This window comes from Bactrocera dorsalis, chromosome 2 (genome assembly GCF_023373825.1).
Source record: "Bactrocera dorsalis isolate Fly_Bdor chromosome 2, ASM2337382v1, whole genome shotgun sequence".
Taxonomy (NCBI): domain Eukaryota; kingdom Metazoa; phylum Arthropoda; class Insecta; order Diptera; family Tephritidae; genus Bactrocera; species Bactrocera dorsalis.
This window is the reverse complement of record NC_064304.1, coordinates 17,910,240-17,932,393: the sequence shown is the minus strand read 5'-3', so window position 1 is coordinate 17,932,393 and position 22,154 is coordinate 17,910,240. Positions and strand designations below refer to the sequence as shown.

Here is a 22,154-nt window from a genome sequence, read left to right as displayed (position 1 = left end):
AACTGAATGAAATGAAAATAAAGTGTCAAGTTTGTTGTGCGTTCACGGAAACGATTTAAGTAAGTGGCTTGAGGACGATGAGTGGGATGCCAATGATATTTGGTCAGCTTTGGCGAAACAAACACGCATATCTTCCGCAAGTGTGCCGCATCTATTTTGGTAGCTTCCCAAATTCGAAATTAATCCCAAGTGTGTGCTGTGGCGTTAAGACATCGAAAGACTACAGACAGTGATGTCGTATTATAGTCAAACAGTGAGGCATAATCGAAGTTCAATTTGTATGTTTGCAGTTTGGATAACGGAGTTACACAAAGTGCCGAAAATTTATTGTTTTCCGTTGATAAATTCTGTGCTTTACCGATTTTGAAGAATTGGGTTATGTGATTATTGAAGAACGTGAATATTATATTGCTAGACTTCAATCCTCACTGATCAGAAATGTATAGTATGTATATATTTTATTATACGTAAATGTGCTCTAGTTCACAGTTATAAAACGATTAGCACTACCGACTCATATATCCTGATATTCATGGTCTAAGAAGTAAAAACTCTTACTGATTCCTTTAAGGAGTTACATGGATTTCCTCGGCTAAAAAAACAGTATTTTTTCAAATTTTTTTTCGCATATATAAAATTAAATATTTTATTAGAATTTTTTATTGTTACAAATACACACTATTAACAAAGAAATTCTGAAATTAAAAAAAATATATATATTTTAAACTCGGTCATTGCAACGCCACGTCTTCATCGGAGATCCCTCGGAAAAAAGAAACGCAATGATAACTCCTTACAGAATCATTTAAAGTGAAAAATACGTGTTTTAGTGAAGCCTTAACTTAGAACTTGAGCAAAGGAAAAAAAACTAAAAATGAATTTTTGGCACACATTTTTACAAAAAAATTTAAATTTCGCGACATTTTTTCTTACCAAATAGTTGTATTCGAAAAAAAGTCCTTCGTCCAAGTCTTTAAGAATTATATCTCAAAGACCTGTGTTAACTTTCTTAAAGAGGGTTTGAGTTGCTCTCGAGAAAACTCGCCAACCGACTTCAAAAACACAGTTTCGAGAAAAACGCTAGCCTCGAGCGCATAAGTTTTCAAGGCTGTATCTCCGAAACTACGAGTATTACTCGGATCAACTTGAAAATTTAGGACAATATTCTAAAGGTGTTGTAGAAGTTAATAAGACAATAAAAAATTCGAGTTTTTGAAACCCGTAAACCCATGTATCCCCTTAAAAATCAACCAAACTTCTCATGGGTGTGAACAATTGAAGAACAGAAATTCTTCAGCAACTATTCTTATTGAGGTTTGACCTATCACTAACTCTTTCAGTTTTCGTTTCATTTTTTGGCATTATAGAGCAGCAACGACATCTAAGTGGGGTTATTCTCTAAACTCTCATATATTTTATATTTATATCCTGAACAGGGTAACGTCTGAAGTTTGTAATACCGAGAAGCAACGTCGAAGACCACATAAATTATATAAAAGATTAGTGTTCCAAGCTGAGTCGATTAAGCCTTGTCCGCAAGACCTCTGTTGAGATATCGATCTGAAACTTTGAACGCGAACTTTTCTCAAGAATCTGCTCATTTGTCGGAATTGAATGACTGTAGCATATAGCTTGCGTACAAACTCATCTTCCCGAATGTTGACGTAGCTTATTAACCAAGGCAACGCTACAATCTCGGACCACAATTGACCAGATTAGACTACTATAGTATATAGCTGCCGTACCAACTGACCTATTAAAATCAAGTCCTCGTATGTGAAAACTTTTTTGTTCGACCAAATATGTTCCCGAATTGAGGCATAGATTACAATCTCCGAACAAATTGTTCAGATCGCACTACTATAGCATATGGCTGTCATACAAATTGAACAATCCAAATTAAGTTTTTATATGGAAATCTTTACTTCATATATCAACTTAATGAATATATCATTGTCCATGCAAGGCAAAGAGCGTATTATACCTCCAAGTCTACGATTTTACTTGAACAAAATTTACTTCAGCATTACTACAAAGTTGCTCACTGTGCACGCAATTTCGTTGTCGGTGCCGAACGCACAAAGCATAAAGAGGGTCGCTGTGATTTCTCAGCATCCAATCTACGTTTCCTAGCACCGAACATTTCATTAGCGCATATCAATGACGAAGAGACGATTTGTGAACAGATAATACGGACTACTTAAGCAAAGTCGTCAAATAAAGATGAGCAGCACCGTCAGCGAGACCGACAGCTGAACTAGTGGTATCCAGTAGTGTTGAGTGTTGCTGCAAATAGCATTTTGTTCCGGTCTGAGGGGGAAGAGTAAATGAGACTACTATCAGCACTGAGCTGCTTATTAATTTACTTACTATTTTGTGCTGCTTCTTGTTTTTTTGTTTGCATTACAGTTAATAGGCCTCTACTTTAGCGCCAAGTACTCAAGGAATAAATGTAAAAGCGCAGAGAGTGGTGAGTGAGGGAGCGCCAGAGTAAAGTGCAAACGAATTAGGTTTCAAGCACTTTGTGCACTTTAAGTGAGTCTTTCCAATTTAAAGTCTCCAATTCGGTCACTTGGCGTTGAGTGGTTATAAGAAAATGGCCAAAGTGAAATTTCGGTCCAAACGCCGAGCTTTTGAGGAGCAACTATGCTGAAAAAGAGCCAACACTAAACTTACATTAAGCAGGTTGAACACGTTTTAATAGTCGCTTATTTCCATCACGAAGATCCGCGGCAATGATGGCTACTTGTGTCGCGCTGCTGACCTTTTTGCCGCTCCACTCCCCTGGCCTTTTCGACTCTCGACTCTCCTTTCGCTGTTACCACATTAAAGGTACCACATTATTTATTGTATTTTTACCACTATTATTCCGTCATGCCGCCAAAGTAACGGTTACGGCTATGAATAGTTTATAACTTCGCTATCAGCGAATTTAATTCAATGGATCGTTACAGTTTTTATTACTTTATCAAATTACGTCAAAACGTCAATATTTCAATATTGCAAATCGCACGTTCATAAAGTTTGTCTACTTGCCGCTGACGTGCCGGCATGCCTTACTGTCAATTATGATGACAGTGCATTTGCGGTACAATAAAAATTCGTTGCCATGACACATCCTCTGTAACTCTGCAGCGCCATAGAGGTGTTTTTATACGCGCGTTGCCACCGCGTTGTCCCGTTGTCACTCCGCTCGTCGCCGTTGAGTGGGTGGAGCTGATAATTGGCTCGCTGGCTGCCTGTGGTACGGAGTGCGTATTATCGTTCATTAAACTATTGTCCTTTTCATCATTCAGGTTTTGGGGTTGGGTGGTGTGCTGAGGTGTAATATTGCGGTTGGTAGTAAAATACTCCATAATAATGTACGTGGAATGGGTTTTGATCTAATGAATCGATATCAAATTGAGATGGTTGCTTTTGGCAGTTCATTATTCATTCATGCTAGCGCCATTTATAGTTGTGTCTGTGTATTTGTTGTGACATCGAAATTGCTTTCCTAGCATCATCAACTATTTCAATGTATTTTTATATGATGGCAACGCTTATTTTATTGCCCTAATTTTAATTTGATTTCGCCATAGTCAGCGCGAGTGCGCTTATTTAATATTCTAATAAAAAGTTTTTATTTCCTCGGCTACTACGTGCAATTGGCGGCAGTAGAAATCGTCCAGTTTTGTTTATATTCGCTTATTTTGTTACGGAGCTAGCTAATTTGGCTTTCTTGTTTTTGTTCTATTTTATGTTTTTTTTGTTTGTATATGGCAGGTAACAGTTATTTGTACGTTGTGTCCATAAACCTTATGTAGATGACAAATTATCTAAGATTTTAACGATGCTCATAAAAGCTATTCAGTGCTGAGGTTCTGGGGGTACGAGTACGACTACAACAAAAAACATAATTATTTTTTCGTAATTTATTCATTGCTCCAGGTCTCTGATGTAGATCATAAAAAAAATTATTGCACACTTAAAACCTAAAATAATTGATAATTAAAAAAATAATAACAAATACAAAGAAGTCATTTATTTTATTTCAAACAGCATTAGATGTCACATTTTGTTAAAAAAAAGACAACTGTGACGTTTTTCACGTTTCTATAAACACAACAAATTCCATCATTCCATTCCCTTCCCATTGTGGACACCCTTAAAGAATCTTAAGCAGGGTATATCGCCAATATTTTTACCTCGAAAGGACCGTATAAAGAAAAAAGAAAATTATTAATTTATATAAAATATGTTTATTTAAAGAGTAATCCATTTTAGGTTTTTTAACGAAAAATCACAGAAACTTCTATTATTAATTATGATTCGAAAGAGCATTCCTTGTCATTAATTTTTGAAGATTATCTCTTTCAAATGTTGGCCGCGGCTTTGTCTCAGATGGTCAATCTGTCAATCTAATTTTCGATGATTCGTTCGAGCAATCCGACTGGTAATTGGCGAATGACCCCCGAGTTGCTTTGCTCCAAGGCCTGTAACGAAACGGGATTGCCCTCATAAACTTTAGACTTTACATACATATCTCCACAGGGAAAAGTCTAACGGTGTGACACACGATATTGGTGGCCATTTGACCCGCCGTAAACGTGAAATGATCTCCTCACCGAAGTGTTTTCAATAAATCCATTGATTGATGTGATGTGTGGGAGATGGCGCCGTCTTGTTGAAACCAAATGTCGCCGTGATCACAAGCTTCAATTTCAGTCATCAAGTAATCGGTTATAGCGCGATAACAGTCGCCATTGACACTTACGTTCTCACCGACGTCATTTTTGAAAAATTATGGACCGATGAATGGCAGCTCTTGAATCTCTTTAGGTTGCTCTTGGTCCTAAATGCGCAATTTTGCTTGTTTACATACTCATTGAGGCAGAAATGAGTTTCATCGCTTAAGGGGGTATTCTACTCTAGAAATCAAATTTTGGGCAGTTTTTTGAATTTTAATTAAAAAAAAAACCAAATCCATTTTTTTATGGTGCTTTTATTGATATCTTAAGAATACAGAAAAAAAAATTTACAAAAAAATATTAAACATTAAAATAATTAGAGGGGGGGGGAGTGAGAGACAGGTGTAAAAAGAATGGCGATTCTTGGTGACATTGATCCTGACTCTCCTGGTGGTCTGAAAAAAAAAAAAATCAAAAGAAATTCTTAATCAGTAAGGATACTGTTATAGTCCCTACCTCAGGGAACACGAATTGAAAAATTCGACTGCCTGAAAATAAAAATAATTTTTTACGCTTTTTTTTTGAAATTCCAGATTTTTTTTTTAAATATTAAAAACGAAAATTTTGACACGATGCTGGTAGGAATGATAAAGAATTATATAAAGAAGGTTCACACAAAATTTCAAATAAATTGGTTGTATAGAACTTGAGATAATGCCGGTACCGTGTGGAAAAAAGTAGTTTCGAGAAAAACGCGTTTAAAAAAGTGAGTCTACCTAACTACCAGGCTAGGCACTGCGTCACTAAAGTAACGGTAGCTCTTAAAATAATTTTAATTTTTAAAAATCCTTTGGAGGATATGTTCTTAAGGGTCTAAACTTTAAATATATGAAAAAAATCGAATTTTTCAAAATTCTAGAGTAGAATACCTCCTTAATAAAATTTGGCTCGAAAACGTTGGATCTTCTTGGAACTTTTCGAGAGCCATAGAGCGAAGTAATGTCGCTTGAGAAGTCGCTTTTCAGCTCTTGCACCAGCTGTATTGTGTACGCTTTCAATCTAAGATCTTGACGTAAAATGTGCCAAGTCGTTCCATATGTCAGTCCGAATTGCTGTGAACGGCGTCGAATGGACTCTCAACGGTCTTCGTGTGCTCTTCGCGCTACTGAGTGCTGCACACGATCTATTAGATTAAATATTATATAATATTAAAAAAAGGCCATTGAAAAAGGTACATCTACTTGGATCACCCTTTATAACTAAATAAGATAGCGTTTTGCTAGTCTTTATAGCCACGCTGTTTGTTATAAACAACCTTCAAGTCAAATTTAGAATACTTAAAAAGAAAAAATTATATTTTAGTAAGATCTTTTTCTTGATGCTCATCAGTCAAATTGTATGCTAGCTGTGTATGTATATATTAAATTACAAATTATAGACGCCATACTCACGCTTTGGGGCGGATTCCTCGTTTGCAGTCCACCCGGATGACTGTCAATTGGACTTCGAAGTGAAATGGTGGAGCCATGTTTCATCTATTTTCACATATCGACGCAAAAACTCGTTTTTTTACACGTGCCCATCTTCAAATACTGCTCCCAATTATCAATTCGTTGTTGTATTTGGTCAAAAGTGAACTCGCACGGCACTCACTTTACACAGAACTCTCTCAACCTCAAATATTCCTGAATTATACTTGTATGATGTACACGTTCATTGATGTCTTTGGAGTGCCTGCTTCCCCGAATATCATCACTTCACCAAAATTATTTTGCGGATTTTCTTGATGGTTGCTTTTCCTGGGTAGTAGTTTGCTTTAACTGTATTTTTTTCTTTCAAAAGCAAAATTTTATCAACGCTCGAAATTCCTTTTTATCAATTTTTTTTCACAATATCAACAGTTGCTTCACTCAAAATGATATGATTCTCAAATTAATTATCCGATAGCTGTCAAATGTATACACGCTCCTATTGAAGGTTAGAACTAACTAAAAATCATATGAATTTTATTCTAATAGCCCCATCTATGGTCTGGCTGAGGACTTTTCAATTGATCTGGGTCCGAACGCCTTTGGAGCTACAGCATTTCAAGCATCTATCCTTTCATCATTCCAGAAATTTCAAAACTGCTTACTTATAAATTTTTCTGCACATCGATTTTAAAGCGAAAATAAATTTTTTTCTAATAAAAAAAACTAAATTTTGAAACTGATTTACTTTGTGCAAGAATAGGCCAATGTTGTGTATTGTGTATACCCAGTCAAGCAGAATTTTATGTTCATACTATTTATGTACCTACATATGTGTATATTTTATAACCGTAAAATGTGTTAAAATTCATTTAGACCCACAAAATGTCAAATTCCCAACACAAGTTCTACAAGATTGTTCTACAATAATAGAGAAACTTGCCGAAATCACAGCTGCAATGTTGCAACATCATTCCGCTAAACTTCCGCAATGCCCGCATTTTCGCTTTCATAGAGCATCATTAAAATTCATCATGTCACAGCCAAGTGTTTGCCATGAAATCATTTGTTCCGCCAGCACGCCAGTAATAAAACTGCTTGACCATGGCAACCTAAGCAAAGTTCGAGATTGAATGAGATTTCGCAGTCAGTCGGTCGGCTGGTGGTATGTCGGTATTCAAATTCGTATCACAGTCAAAGGTTTTAATAAACGAATTTTATGGCAAATGCCGGTCGCATGCCAGATCTCAAACATTGGCAAATAAAATATCGGCTCCTTGGTGATGGCATTTGGCCGCCTGCTGCAAAAAGCTGGAACCTTTGAGAACGTAGCGCGTGCCGGTGGTTTGAGATGACGTTGACTTTATGACAGTGGGGTCGACAGAGTGCTTGTAGCTTTTGTTGTTAGCCATCTGGAAGCATTGTGTTTGATAATAGTATGCATACATAGGCGTATGAGTGCGTATGTGTGTGTGCGCCTTCGTATAAATCTTGCACGTGGCTGGGCAGCCGCATACTTGTATTGCTGTTGATGGTCGCAGCTGGTCGAGTCCCTTTTAAAAGGCACAAAATGAAATCCTTTTTCCCTTTTATTTTCAATATAAACAACACTTGAAATTTCTTGTAGTATAATCACAAAACAACTGTACGTAGGCAGCAGCTTGGAACGGAAGAATGTCGGTGCATGCGAGTGTATACGCGTACGCACGTACGTAGATAGGAATAAAAAGAAAGATAACGGCGCTCTAGCAACGGTAGCAATAATGGTAAACGAACGACAAACGACAGGGATAAGAGCAATAATAATAATAATAATAATAATGAAATATGCTTGCGGCAAGCAAAAGCGCATATTGGGCATGGTATCTGTGTACCGACATCAACTGCTTGAACTGACTTGGCTTCTTGTCGGCGACAGACACTCATACACATACACACCTTTACCTACATACATACTCCCTGCGTCTATTGCATCTGCAGGCCACAGTATGTGACGTGGAGGTGTGGAGGCACATATTGTTTGGGGTATGATATGTGAAACGCGGCTACACACACCTACACACATACATTTTGGCCTTTGCGTGACATAGCAAAACCGCAAATTAATTACAAAGCGTATTCAAACAGTTATTGACCATAATTCATTAACCATACCAACCGCCGAACCCGGTGCACCCCTAACCCCATCAGCCAGCAACATTCCAGCGCGCTGCCTTCCATCGCCCCTGAAATGCCATAGCGGCATAATTTAACTCTGATTGCTGTGTAATAATAACCGTTACAGGCGGTTGAAACGGCTGAAGAAATTAATAATTTAATATTTAACCACAGTCCGTAAGCGAAGAAGAACGTTTTTGGTTATGGTTGCGAAACCGTCGCACCGCTCCACATACTTTGTTCGCCGTTTTTGTATGCCATGTTGCAAATTACGTCAAATTAGTGTAACAAAAATGTGGCAGCATTGAAAGTCGCTCAGCTGTGTATATAACCTATAAATTTGTGACCACAAAGTTCCAAAGTTTTACGGTTTTTATGTCGTCAAGTTAATTTTGATATGTTTCTTAAATATTTTATTGCTTAACTGTGCGCCGGCCATTAGGCACAAAGTGTTGCAGCAATTAACCCTTGTGCGCATTAAAGTATTTATTACGTAACAAATGAAGTTATATGCACCCGCTGTTAAGCAAAATAGTAAGGAAAAAATTTTCGTAGAATTTTCTTCAAACTTCATTACTTTCTTTGATATGTATAGTGAAATGCCAAAAATGTGGAAAATTGCAAAATTTTGATGTTTCCTACATTAATTTATTCATTAACGCTTTATATTAGCACGTTTAAAAAATTGTGTTTAATTCAATTACCGAAAGGCTTTCGGCCTTCCATATTTGATTTTAACTTTTCAGAACAAATGTTTGTATGTACGAGTAGTCTGTAGACTCTTAGTTTCGGTTCCTGCTCGTTCAAGGTTCGATTTGAAGGGTTTTTCTTTCATTCGTGATACAGAATAATTTATTTAATGAAGCAAAGGTTAGGCTTAGGTACGAGTGGTACAATGCCTTCAAAGACGGTCGAAAAATCGTTGAAAACATTTCTCGTTTTAGACGACCTTCGATCTCTTTAACTGTTGAAAATATAAAAAAAGTTAAGGATATGATGTTTGCAAATCGTCAGGCAAGTGTTAGAGGGATAGCAAAAGAGCTCGGCATCTGTCGCGAGTCGGTTCGAATGATTTTTGGATTTTTTGGGTATGAAACTTGCTCGACTCGTCCCTATAAAACTGATTTTTTTTCAAAAGGAGTACCGTAAATAAGTATTTTTAGACATACGTGATCGTGCGAATTCATTGTAACTGCCGATGAGATATGGGTTTATGAGTTTGACCTTGAAATAAGTCAACAATCATCGGTTTAGAGGGAATCCAAAAACTGCACGCCAAAGTAGCTCAAAAGTCCAGGTGATGCCCATTCTTTTGTTTTTTGATATTCGTGGTTTGGTGAATCATGAATTTGTTTACGTCGAAAAAAATGAATACCTTCGTTTAACCACCGTATCCACCAGATTTGGCTCCATGTGATTTTTTCTTGTTTCCTAAATTCAAATTGCCGCTCCGTGGAACCCGTGTTCAGTCGACGGAAGAGATAAAACAAAATTCGCCAAAGGAGAGATAACGAATTTTGTGATTCTGGTAACATCACATATTAGTCAAATTTAATTTATTTGAATCTGATTTCTATGACATAGGGAAGTCAAAGCACTAAAAGATGAAAATTTAAATAATGTTACCAAGCATGGTAGATACTGGTTGATGGTGTGTGGTGTAATAAGAGAGAATGGGGTGCAATGGGAGCAAATATCGTCGGTTACCTTATTTCGATCGATGTTATTATGAAAAGAATAGACTACTAGGCAATATAAACAAATAATTTCGCACCGTCAGCATCTAACCTCATTTTAAATGGTGTCTACTACTCTATTCTGAATACCCGAAGCAATATGTTTTAGTTTTTTTGGGCGTCTAAAATGGACTTATTTTTTAAAAAAATATTGGACTTTTAAAAATAAATATCAATTACATTTGGGAAATTATTATAACGGGTTTTGAATGTAACTCAAAAGTTTTAATAGACTTATCCCCTCAGAAGTTTGGTTCTTGTGTTCACTGTATAAAAGAGTGCTACCAAAATAAATGCGAATTCTTAGGAATCAACTGGCTGTTTAACAAAGTATTGTGACATAGTAATGCTATAGTTTTTCTGAACGAAATGAGGTACCGTGGGAAAATATTTTGCAGCTTGTCTCATACCAAAAAACATCAAAAAAAAAATTGTTTCGTTTGATTGAAAAAAGTAGGCGCTTTGGAAAGACACATCGACGAAGCGCCTCTCATGCGTAAAACAATAAAAAAATTTATTTAAAAATGTTGTATTTGAAATTTTATTTTTGTACTGAGATTTTTTATCCTTAAAGATGAAACATTATTAAAAACTTGACAGAAATATTGAAAAGATTTGCAGCTTGCTTTGGGTTAGCTTTATCTATCACTTTATTATGGCACAGAATTGTAGTATTTAAGCAAAATTATTAATTTTTTATCGATAAAGGCCTTCGTTTAATAGCAAAAATATTACTATTCAAAGTAATATTACAATTACTATTAATGCAAAAGTAAAAATTAAAGATTTTACCTGAAATCGTTAATAAAAATAGATATCAATTGGTATTTTAATATGAAAAAAATCTTTTTCTGGATACTAAAAGTTAAAAGCGGTCAATCTGCTAAATAACCCCCACTACATAAACAAATAAAAACCATCAAACGGCTACGCAGTTTTGACAAAGTACTTACTTGGCGGCTTACTTGTGCGCACAAGGTGGCCAACACATGCGTTACGTATACGCAGTGGTGATCATTAAAGACGACCACTAGCAGCATACCTACCCACATATATTTAATTTGCAAAGCATAAATGACAGTTTTATTGAGAAAGTTGGGGTGCAGTACATACCTACACACATAAACCACATATTATTTATTACACCCGCTGACCACATTTTCGCAGATACTTTCGACACTGGGTTCTTCTACAACACAACATAACTTCCATATGTACATACATAGTTATGTAAATATATATAAATCTTCTACCGTAGTGATTGTATATATGTTGGTATATGATCACACTTTTCAAGAGTTTGCTACGCCGCGAAGAAGATGTTGTCGGTGTGTGTGTGTGCGTATGTGTGGTTTGTCGTTATGTTATTAATAAAGTTTTTCCCTACATTTTTCATTTCAGGCTTTGCTACATACTCACGATGTTGTGGCCCGAGACGTTTACGGTGAGGAGGCACTGCGCGTCACACCGCCACCAATGGTACCCTACATTAATGGCGACGAAATCGATAATGTGGACAACGGCGAATTGCAGCACGTAACCCGAGTGCGTTTAGTGCAATTCCAGAAGAACACCGATGAACCAATGGTGAGTACAAACAAAGTCGCAGTCGCAGGCAAGCCTCGCAGCTAAAAGCGTCTGCATTCAATGGCAATTCTTCTGCTATTTAAGATATAAAGATATGAATGAGGCTCTTAATAAGATTTATGTGTAACACACATATGTATGTGTGCAACACATTTGTGTATGTGTGTATGTGTCTTTTGCAACAAGCAATTGTATCTACTCAGCGCTAATTTTATAATTGTATAAATTTCTTAAGGGCATAACGTTAAAAATGACCGAAGATGGACGTTGTATTGTGGCTAGAATAATGCATGGTGGCATGATACACCGTCAGGCAACGCTGCATGTTGGCGACGAGATACGAGAAATTAATGGTCAGCCCGTTCAACATCAATCTGTGGGCCAATTACAACGCATGCTGGTGAGTGCCGTGCAAACATACATACATTTTATTTATTTATGCTGCGCTAATGGTTGAATAAATCGAAGTAATGAGTACTTATATGCTTACTTCATTTCCTTATTTTCTCTCTTTTTGTTTATTGTTGCAGCGTGAAGCGCGTGGTTCGGTTACCTTTAAAATAGTTCCTTCTTATAGAAGTGCTCCGCCACCCTGTGAGGTATGAATCTTTATTTAATCATGTATTTAAAAGTCTATAGCTTTCGCCGATACCATTTCTTTTAGTTTAGCGCATGTGAAATTCAAAAAAGAAAACAAAAACAGATATGTGATATGTCCTTAATGAGCACATTCCACGGCGTAACGACACTTAAGAATTGAAATTCAATTAATTGCACTTAAGTATTTAAGTATTAGTTTGCGCACTATTCCATAATTATATTTCTTTCTTTTTTACAAAAATTGGCTAATATCCTCTTATTTGTATACTTATTTAAATAGTTAACTTTTAGTTTCGGTATCGAATTTCCTATTAATTGTAGTTGATTTCTCATAATGTGTTTCTCATATTTTCCATTAACATTACTTTTACATTTCTACACTCATGTACAAATGCAGCTTTTCAGGATAAGACCAACTCCAGTACTTGTAAGTAAAATCAACATCATTGTAGCTATTTCTATTAATTGCTTATGTAAACAAGTGCCGCATAACGACAGTCATATTTTGTATTTTGAAGAACTGGCACCAAATACACTTTTATGAAGCGCGTTAGTTTTGTAAATTTTAGATTGTTTGCATTTTATTCGTTAGCTTTCCTCAATATCTCCAAAAAGAATGAGCAGTTGAAAAAAATATTAATAATATTAATAACATTTTTTAGATCATCTGATGTTTTTAGGAAATTCTATGACATTGCAACAAGTAATACAAAATACTATAATAGTTTTGTCATGCTAGCACTCCATTTATAAATATTGAACAACGAGTGGGTCTGTTTGGCACTGTGTGAAAATAAGCAAAGCCTGTGGATAGCAGTGTCTACTCTGCACTATTCTTTTAAGCTTGTTCACAAGAATATTTTTCAAAAATTTACGTAATAACTTATTCCCTCTTCCAACATCGTATATATTGTGACAGCATAAAAAATCGATTTTGGGAATTAAAAATAATATTGAATCAATAATTTTAAAATTTTAGGGCATTTTTATTAATTTTTTTTACGCATTGATCTGATATGAACAAATTCTTCCTAGATTTCACTATTGCGTTTGTCAGTAATTCATTCTAAATTTCTTGGAGATATCTCGTCAAATGAAGAAGGTTTCCATACAAGAACGTAATTCCGAATGTTTAGCAGGTGTGGCAACTATGTATTTGCTATAGTGGTCCGATATGAGCATCTTCTTGCAAAATTGCAGATCGATATCTCAAAATCTGAGGGACTAGTTCGCGGGTATACATACGGACAGATGGACATGGCTAAAGTTTTAGTACGTAAATAATTTTTTTTTTTCAAAATTTTACGCTAGGTGTCCTTAAGAAGAATTGGGACCGACGGTGCATAATTTATTACTTGCCTTCTAAAAATTAGCAAACAGTTTGGTCTCGTACTAAATGGCAGATATTCTACTTCTCTGATAAATTGGACCACTGCGCCGAGGAACCTACTTCTGGCAGTATTTTCTCCACGCATAACCGCCTAGAGTTATGTGGATGGAGCGGAGTGGCTGGAGAAGGGGCATTGTGACCTTTTTCACGGATAGATCGAAGCTCAAGTCGAAGCTTGGAGGGAAAGGCTGCTGTCGGCATCTTAATTAATTGTTGTTTCTGACTGCCTGTGTCTTTTAAGCAGCATAACTAGCAAGCTTCAAGGTTGCATCAGATGTACTTCTTCAAAGAGCGCTAGCTGTAGCTACTCCGTTAGCAGAGACACAAGCCTTGAGCTCGCTGGCTGTGAGCCCAAAGCTAGTGAAGGAGTTCATAATCTCACAATCAATAGCTTCAGTCTGCTTCCATATTGAACTTGCCTGTGTGCCTGGCCACAGTGGAATCTTCGGTAATTGTAAAACCGATGAGCTTGCATTCGAGCCATGTTCTGTCGTCTGTGCGCGAGGATGCCTTGGTCAGCGGAAGCATTTGTGTGGATTTCGAAATGCTTCTGGGCCAGAGTGGAACGTAGAAGTCCATTGAACTATTAGCTCTTCGAAAGGCTCACATTGCTGCAATGATAGGCGTTCTAACTAGATATTGTCCTTTTGGCACTCACTCAGTCAGTCTAAGAAGGAGAGCGCAACTTGTCAATGTTGTAATGACGAGGATCAGAGGAGAAGGCCTTGTCCAGCTTTCGCCAGACTAAGGTTTAAACATTTCGATTGCCATACTTTTTGCGAACCCAGTGAATTGGCTGGAATTGATATTAGCTGTCGCAAGTAATTTATGACAGGCTATAGGTGTTTTGTCGATATGCGACGATCTTTTTGATCCATACTGATTAGTTCTGGGCATTGCAACGTACAAGCATTTCTAGGCATCCATATATGAGATTTTTTTGTGCGCTCACGAAAAGTCAACCTATCTACTCTACTTAACCTAAATAATTAATAAAAGGACCGAACATTTTTGCCTAGTAGTAACCAATAATATTTTATTAAGCCTTTGTAAAAAGAGCTTTTAACAAATTGTATTTAATTTATTATTCATCAGAGATTGCTGCATCGGCAATGACATCAAATTTAATTGATATTCTGTTAGTAAGGGATTCAATTGAAATTAATTTCGCAAAAGTTCGTCTGAAAAATAGAATTTTATTATACAATATTTTAAATGAACGTAAATTTCTCGTGCGGCTGATTACTTTGAAAAACCCATTATTAAAATGCATAGTAATTATTAAAATCTTAAAGAGCAAAGCCATAATGCGCTTTTTGTTGCCTTCCATTATGAACACATACTATCACAGAGGATAGTCAAATAAGAAGTTAACAAAGTCTCGCTCATACTTTAACACTAAATTTTCAGACACACACACACATACACATACATTTATCTATGGTAGTTACAAAGTAGCGATGCTTCTTTCTTCGAGCATATAGTCAGTGAAGCGGCATTAGCAGTTAGTGGGCGTAAAAAGATCAAAGTGTAGCACAAACAGCATTTTGTATGGCAAAATGAAACCGACATTTAATTTTTATCCTCTTATTTGCAGATATTTGTGCGTGCACAATTCGATTATAATCCTTTAGATGATGAGCTTATACCATGTGCTCAGGCAGGCATCGCATTCCAAGTCGGTGATATTTTACAGGTGAGCGCATTCACACGCCACACTACAAACTAACACGCATAATAACTAAGGAGTATGCCACTGTTGCATAGCACACGGTTGATTTGCTAACGGTTGTGATTAAGGAAGGGCCAAATTTTTGGTTGTGCCTTTCGTGCCGCACACTTAATGTGTTGTGGCATCAACCGCAAAATGCGTTGATGGAAATCGAATATTATCGTGTTATTAACAAAGTGTGCACATAAATATACACACAGACACACACATATACATATACAGTATATGCTAAATTGATTTGTCTAACTTAGATTAATCTATTCATTTATATTTGATTTATCTCATTAATAAGATTATAAGCAAAGACGACCATCATTGGTGGCAAGCCCGATTAGACACGGTCGGTGGTTCGGCCGGTTTGATACCGTCACCGGAGCTGCAGGAGTGGCGTATCGCATGTAACGTTGCGGATAAGACCAAACAGGAACAAGGTGAGTGGCAATCGCCAACATAATTAACACACAGCACGCTTACCACACTCTCTAATTGTGTCCTCCTCCGCCTCCGAGAAGAGCAACTTCAATGTAATTGGTTGTTGATTGTAAAATTTAACCTCTAACAAATTATACTCGCATATATATTAACTGTGTATATGTATTATAAAGTATTGTACGTCTATAACATGTATGTGCTGTAGTTGAAAAATGTATTTCTGAACTCGATTTGATTACCTTAACCCGTGTGTGCGTCTAAGTAAATATATATTATATGAAATTTATATTCTTTAGTATGACCTATGACCCGATAATTTAGTATGATTTAGTATAATTTAAGCATTGTTTTTCGTTGCCAAAAAAACAAAAAGTTTAATTATGCGGCATTGAGTAATTCAAATTGAGCCATTATTTACAAACCGAATCGATAGGCGAAAGTGCCAAATGTCGGCCAAGCCATGCGTGTCAGCGGCAAATTAATGCAAAATAAACATGACTATTCAAATTGTTAACTGCGCTGGGTTGCGCAAGTATTCAATGCCATTAATTATTTTCGTCGATAATTTTTTTTTTTGTTTTTCAGTTCCTTCTATTTTCCTCATTTAATTTGTATTTGTAATATATGTAAATGTATGTATTGTATAGTCAATCATGCCTCTAGTTAAACTTGCCAATTGTGTTATGTTGTGATTGTCTCCCTTCTCTTATCCACATTACATACATACAATTTTGATCTCATTGTAATGATGATGTCATGTTGCTGATAAACATATCTTTGATAATACAAAATTAATACAAAAAAAAAACGAATAAAAAAATGTTGGTGATGGTGAATAATGTAAAATACAATAAAACGCATATTAACCATAATGATAAACAGGAGAAGGTGCCGCTGGCTGTTCCGCCCACGCCGATGGGTGTGATGGATCGACAGGTAGTTACCGTAAACAATCACCCATGCAACCGCTACTTAACCCCAGTTGTATAATTCTCACACACCAATCACTCGCTCACTCACGCGCCGCCCAAGTCAACCCCACACGCTCACAAACGCACACACACTCTTTCTTATAGTTATATCGTACATAAAGTAAATTTTTCCAATAGTTGATTGATTTAAGCATTTTCACCCCTCAAGAAAAGCGTTACTTGCCAGCATATGCTATTGTTGCTCACGATTTGTGCGGCTTTGGAGCCGTTTACACTTTGTGTTTGATTTTAGTAGTTAAAGACCTAGAGTAGACTTGCACACAACTTACTTGCCATTTTGTTGCTTCGCTCGAAAGCCATTCCCAATGTATGTAGATTCCAATGGCTGTCACATTAAAAATTAAAATAGAAATTTTTGGGGCACATTTTTGCTGCTCATCCCGTGCACCACACATTCCACCCAATCACGCACACGACTGTTTCCATAAATTGAGATTTAGTTGGTAATTTCAAGTCCTTATGCCACATTTATGCAGTGCTTTTACCTAGAAACCCACTTAGTAACCTATTGGTTGCCCTTCCTCGTAGAGTAATTAATTCTCTTAGTAATTATGTATTTACCATTTATTAAGTACAACTTGAATATATGTAAATATTACTAATTAAATAATAAATTAAAAATTTTATATAGCATAGTTAGAATAATTCGTTATACGTTGTGACAAAAAAGCATCCGGAAGGAACTGTCCTTAATTACTATATCACATACATATAAGCGCGATCTCTCAACCAATTTGTTTACAGCTTAAGTTGGTACTCCTCAGTAGTACGTTGCGATTTTTATAATGGATAGGAATATCGATCAAATAATTTGTCTCAAATTTTGTATTTCTAATTAGATTTGGTGTGGGGAATCTTTGCGAATGTTGGTAAAGGCTTACGGTGATTAAGTTTTATAAAAACGCAAGCATACGAGTGGTACAAAACTTTAAAAGACGATCGGGAAATCGTTGAAGACGTAATTCGTTCTGGACGGCTTTCGACCTCTTCAACTAATGAATATATAAAAATGTGAAATACGAGTATATGGTGCTTGAAAATCGTCAGGCAAGTGTTAGAAAGATGGCAAGGGAGCTCGACAACTCTCACGCGTCGTTCGAATGAATTTGATGGATATTTTGGCTATCAAACGTGTTCTTGCTCGACTCGTCCCGATAAAGCTGAATTTTTATTTTACAAAAAAAGTACCGTAAACAGGTCTCTTTGGACATGCTGGATCGTGTAAATTCCAATCCCACTTTCATGGAGAGCATTATAACCGCCGTCAACAATTCTCGGAATGGAGAGAAAAATCAAGTCGAAACCAAAAATAAAACATTCCAAAGTCGCTCAAAAACAAGGTGACTCTCATTGTTTTTTCGATATTCATGGTTTGGTGCATCATGACTTTGTTTCGGAGTAACAGACGATTAATAAGGAGTTCAATTTGGCCGTATTGAGACGTTTGCAGGAGAATACCCGTAGAAAACGACCAGAATTTTGGAAAAACATTCATGGATTTTACACGATGATTATGCACCATCGTATCGGGCCACGATTGTAACCGAATTTGAAGACAATAACGCAATGAATACCATCGATCAACCACCGTATTTGAATTCGTGTGATTTTCTCTTGTTCGCCAAAATGAAATTGCCGCTCCGTGGAACCCGTTTTTAGTCGACCGAAAAAATAAAACAGAATTCGCTGAAGAAGCTGAAGGCCATCCCAAAAAGTGTTTAAGAAAAGTTTTTCGAGGACTGGAAAAATCGCTGGCATAGGTGTATTACGTCTTGTAGGGATAAAATAAATTTTGATGAATGATTAAATATTTTGAGTTTTAGTTACAATTTCCAGGGACTTTTTTGTCACAATGTAAACTATAAATTTTCATTCTGCGCCATTGTTTATACTGATAAACCTGCCTAAGTCGTTTGTAAAATTTTAAAATAGTTTTTACATTTTAAAATGGAAATTTATAAATTTTGGTAATTAATTTTCAACAATGGCTTGTATTTGAATATATTATCTACTAGAATATATTATACTTATACATATACTAAAAATACTAAAGTTCGTTAAATTTGCTTTTAAGGTTACGGTTGCAAATGGGTCTTATTTCATGTAAATGTATAAAGCGATTTGTATAAATCAAAAACACATAATAGTGGAATAACAAGGCTAATAATTTGCGTTTTTTCAACTCATCGAATAATTTTCATCAAATTTATAAAATACTGTGCCATTACATAGTTCAATTATATTCATCACAAATGGGTAAAATTACAAAAAAACGAAAAAATAAGCGAATATGCTTGAAGTGCGATCACCCAACCGAAATTTTCACCCTTATGTGTCAGAAAAATGAGAATTCTACATTTTTAGAAAAAATATTTTTCCCTAAATTTTACCATAGAGGAGTGCGTTCTCAAGAAAAGAGATAGTGGTAAAAGTCTCTCTCTCTCTCACCGTGTTGAAGCTACAGCGCTGAGTCAGAGAACATAAAACAATAGGGGGGTCCTCTTGCTCTTGCAAAACATTTGCACGGTGCACGAGTTGCAGGTTTTTCCACCTATTATTTTTGTGCAATGACACGAAAAAAATAATTGCAACCCTATGCTAGCAGTCAGTTTACATTAATACATATTTTGACGATAAATTGTTGAGGAAGGTAAATTTTAAATAGATTTTATAATTTCTATTTAATTTATAACGATGTGTTACAGTTTTTTTTGTTAAGAATGAATGCAGAGGGTGTGCCAATTCACAATAGCCATGCACAATAGTCATTTACAATAAATTGACCATTCATATACTCGTATCACTAGATTCTGCAATGGGTGCTCTCGTGCCTTTGTATGTTTCGGTATAGGAGTTTTGCTGTTATCTTGCAAGAGCATGAAAACCCCCCTAATGAGAAGGTTCAGGTTCGACAGCGAACAATTGTAAAATTTCAACTGGGGAACTCACCTCACAACGATGGAACTCACCCCGTTAAATATTAACAATGCTTTAATTTTAACAGAATTATAGCTTTCTTAACATGATCAACCTGTTAGTTTTGTTAATAAATCAATATATTTATGCCATGCGATTTCTAAATTTAAATTAAATATTTTACCAAGAAACAAATAACTGAAAAATTCTAAGCTCAAAGTGCTTTCTGCTTTAGAAACCCTCAGCACTTGTGATAAAGATATATTTCCGACGATTCATACCCTTCTGAATATTCTCGAGGTATTGTAGAATTTAACAAGACAATAAAAACAAATTTGATTTTTTGAAACCCGTAAACCCCTTAATGGAACGGTTATTTCTTTTTATCGAAAACGACCTGCTGAATGAATTCGTTGTAACACATAACATTTTAAAGTTATGATAAATTGATGTACTATAAATAAATAAAGGCAGTATCAAAATTATATAGCATATTTTTTATTAAATTTATTAGTTTTGCCAAAAAAAAAAAAAATACATATATATATATACATATATACTTAGTACAAAGACAACGAATCCAAATAGCTAAGGTAAAAGTGATCAATGTAAAAAATAAGTCAGATATTCCGAAGGAAAATTATGATATAGCAACTTTTCTCTTACGAACAGTAGAATCCGCTTTCATTAGAAACCAGCAGTGATGTGCTTTTTCAGTGTGAGAAATTGATTTTGATACTGATGCTGCTTTGGATACTCTATTTTACTCGTTTTTTATTTTTTTGAATTTCCTCTGATACTAGTCAAACATAAATAGCGATGATATACTTGTACGCGCTAAATCATTGGCCCAGCAAAAAGCATAGAAACAGGCTTCCCATTATATCACTAATTTAATTTTACTAAACACGAAAAAAGGATCCACTCCTTATTTTTCACCACAGAATGACCAAAATAAAATAAAAACGGTCGTTTAACCTTCTCAATAGGAATTCTTACTTGAAATTTAATAATGTAGTTTCCATAAACATAAAAAACATCTCCGGCTGATTTAAACACTTGCGATGATCAGTTTTCGCCACGGCTTTCCAAAAAACGATATGATTACCCGAATAAACTGTTAGAATGATCTTAAGAACACTAAAGCTTCTAGTTTATAGTCCTACTGAGTTCGGCATTAAAACAAATTTGCAATTAAAGACGTTTGATTTTTTGTTTTTAACGAAGGTAACCGTAAATAGTATTAACACTATTACTGAACAATGTGACGTGTTAGACAATCATATCAATAGACAATATTGGACAATGTTAGAACAATCATGTCACACAGTGTAATTTACTGAAGAATATAATATTTCAAAAAATGTTTACAGGCTAAGTGCGTGAGGTTGTAGAATATTTACAATTTATTATTATTTAAATTTTCGATTGAAATGCGGCCTAGGGACATCTTTAAGTACGAGCTTGTATGTATTTTAAAAATATGTAATTTTTGATGTTTGCTTCAAAACAGATTTATGGACATTGCATTGCTTGCTGACAAAAACTAAATCACAATAATGCATGGCCAATATTTTTTCAGCATGAAAACTTATTTTTGGGAAATACACACACTCCCTGAATTTGACTTTTTCATTTTCCTCGAAACTTTGCCAAACAGTTGCTTTAATTCGGTTCTCTTTATTCACAGTAAATTGTTCGATCTTCGGGCGTAAGAAGAAACAATGTCGCGACAAATACTTAGCTAAACACAATGCCATATTTGACAACTTGGATGTGGTGACATATGAAGAGGTTGTAAAAGTGCCAGGTATGCATTGCTCTTAACGGTTTCAAATCAAATTGTATGCAACTAAACATAAACATTGTTTTACTGCTAGTCGGTGATCCAAACTTTCAACGGAAAACGTTGGTTTTGCTTGGTGCGCATGGTGTGGGTCGCCGTCACATTAAGAATACACTAATTTCCAAGTATCCCGATAAATATGCATACCCCATACCACGTGAGTACTACTTGTATAAAAATGAAAATGTAAATTATGTATATTAAATTTCGATATGCTTATAGATACAACGAGACCTGCAAAACCGGAGGAGGAGAGTGGACGCAGCTATTACTTTGTATCGCACGACGAGATGATGGCCGACATTGCTGCGAATGAGTATTTGGAGTATGGTAAGTGCTCGGTTTGAAGGTTTGCCAAACTAATTTATATAAAATCGCTAAATATGGTATTTACATTGTAGGTACTCATGAGGACGCCATGTACGGCACCAAACTGGACACCATACGTCGCATACACACCGAAGGCAAAATGGCCATATTGGACGTTGAGCCACAGGCGTTGAAGATTCTGCGCACTGCAGAATTTACACCCTATGTCGTGTTTATTGCGGCGCCATCATTACAAAATATCGCCGATGTAAGTCGCAACGAATTATTTGCGTAGCATTCATATTATATTTTGCTATT

The 22,154-nt window shown here is 35.8% G+C and overlaps 1 protein-coding gene across 8 annotated transcripts in view; it reads left to right on the top strand.

The window, feature by feature from the left end:
• Positions 1-22,154, top strand: part of LOC105225732 (peripheral plasma membrane protein CASK) — a 90,869-nt gene that overhangs the window by 62,880 nt on the left and 5,835 nt on the right. For 4 of the 8 annotated variants that reach the window (XM_019990052.3, XM_029549977.2, XM_019990053.3 and 1 more), the window contains 11 exons: positions 11,434-11,619; positions 11,855-12,019; positions 12,150-12,218; positions 12,617-12,646; positions 15,207-15,305; positions 15,634-15,772; positions 16,656-16,709; positions 21,372-21,491; positions 21,562-21,684; positions 21,750-21,857; positions 21,929-22,104. In XM_019990052.3, coding sequence (XP_019845611.1) covers positions 11,434-11,619; positions 11,855-12,019; positions 12,150-12,218; positions 12,617-12,646; positions 15,207-15,305; positions 15,634-15,772; positions 16,656-16,709; positions 21,372-21,491; positions 21,562-21,684; positions 21,750-21,857; positions 21,929-22,104 — 1,269 coding nt within the window. The remainder of the gene's footprint in view (positions 1-11,433; positions 11,620-11,854; positions 12,020-12,149; positions 12,219-12,616; positions 12,647-15,206; positions 15,306-15,633; positions 15,773-16,655; positions 16,710-21,371; positions 21,492-21,561; positions 21,685-21,749; positions 21,858-21,928; positions 22,105-22,154) is intronic. The other 4 variants (XM_049449268.1, XM_049449271.1, XM_019990054.3 and 1 more) reach the window with 3 other exon arrangements.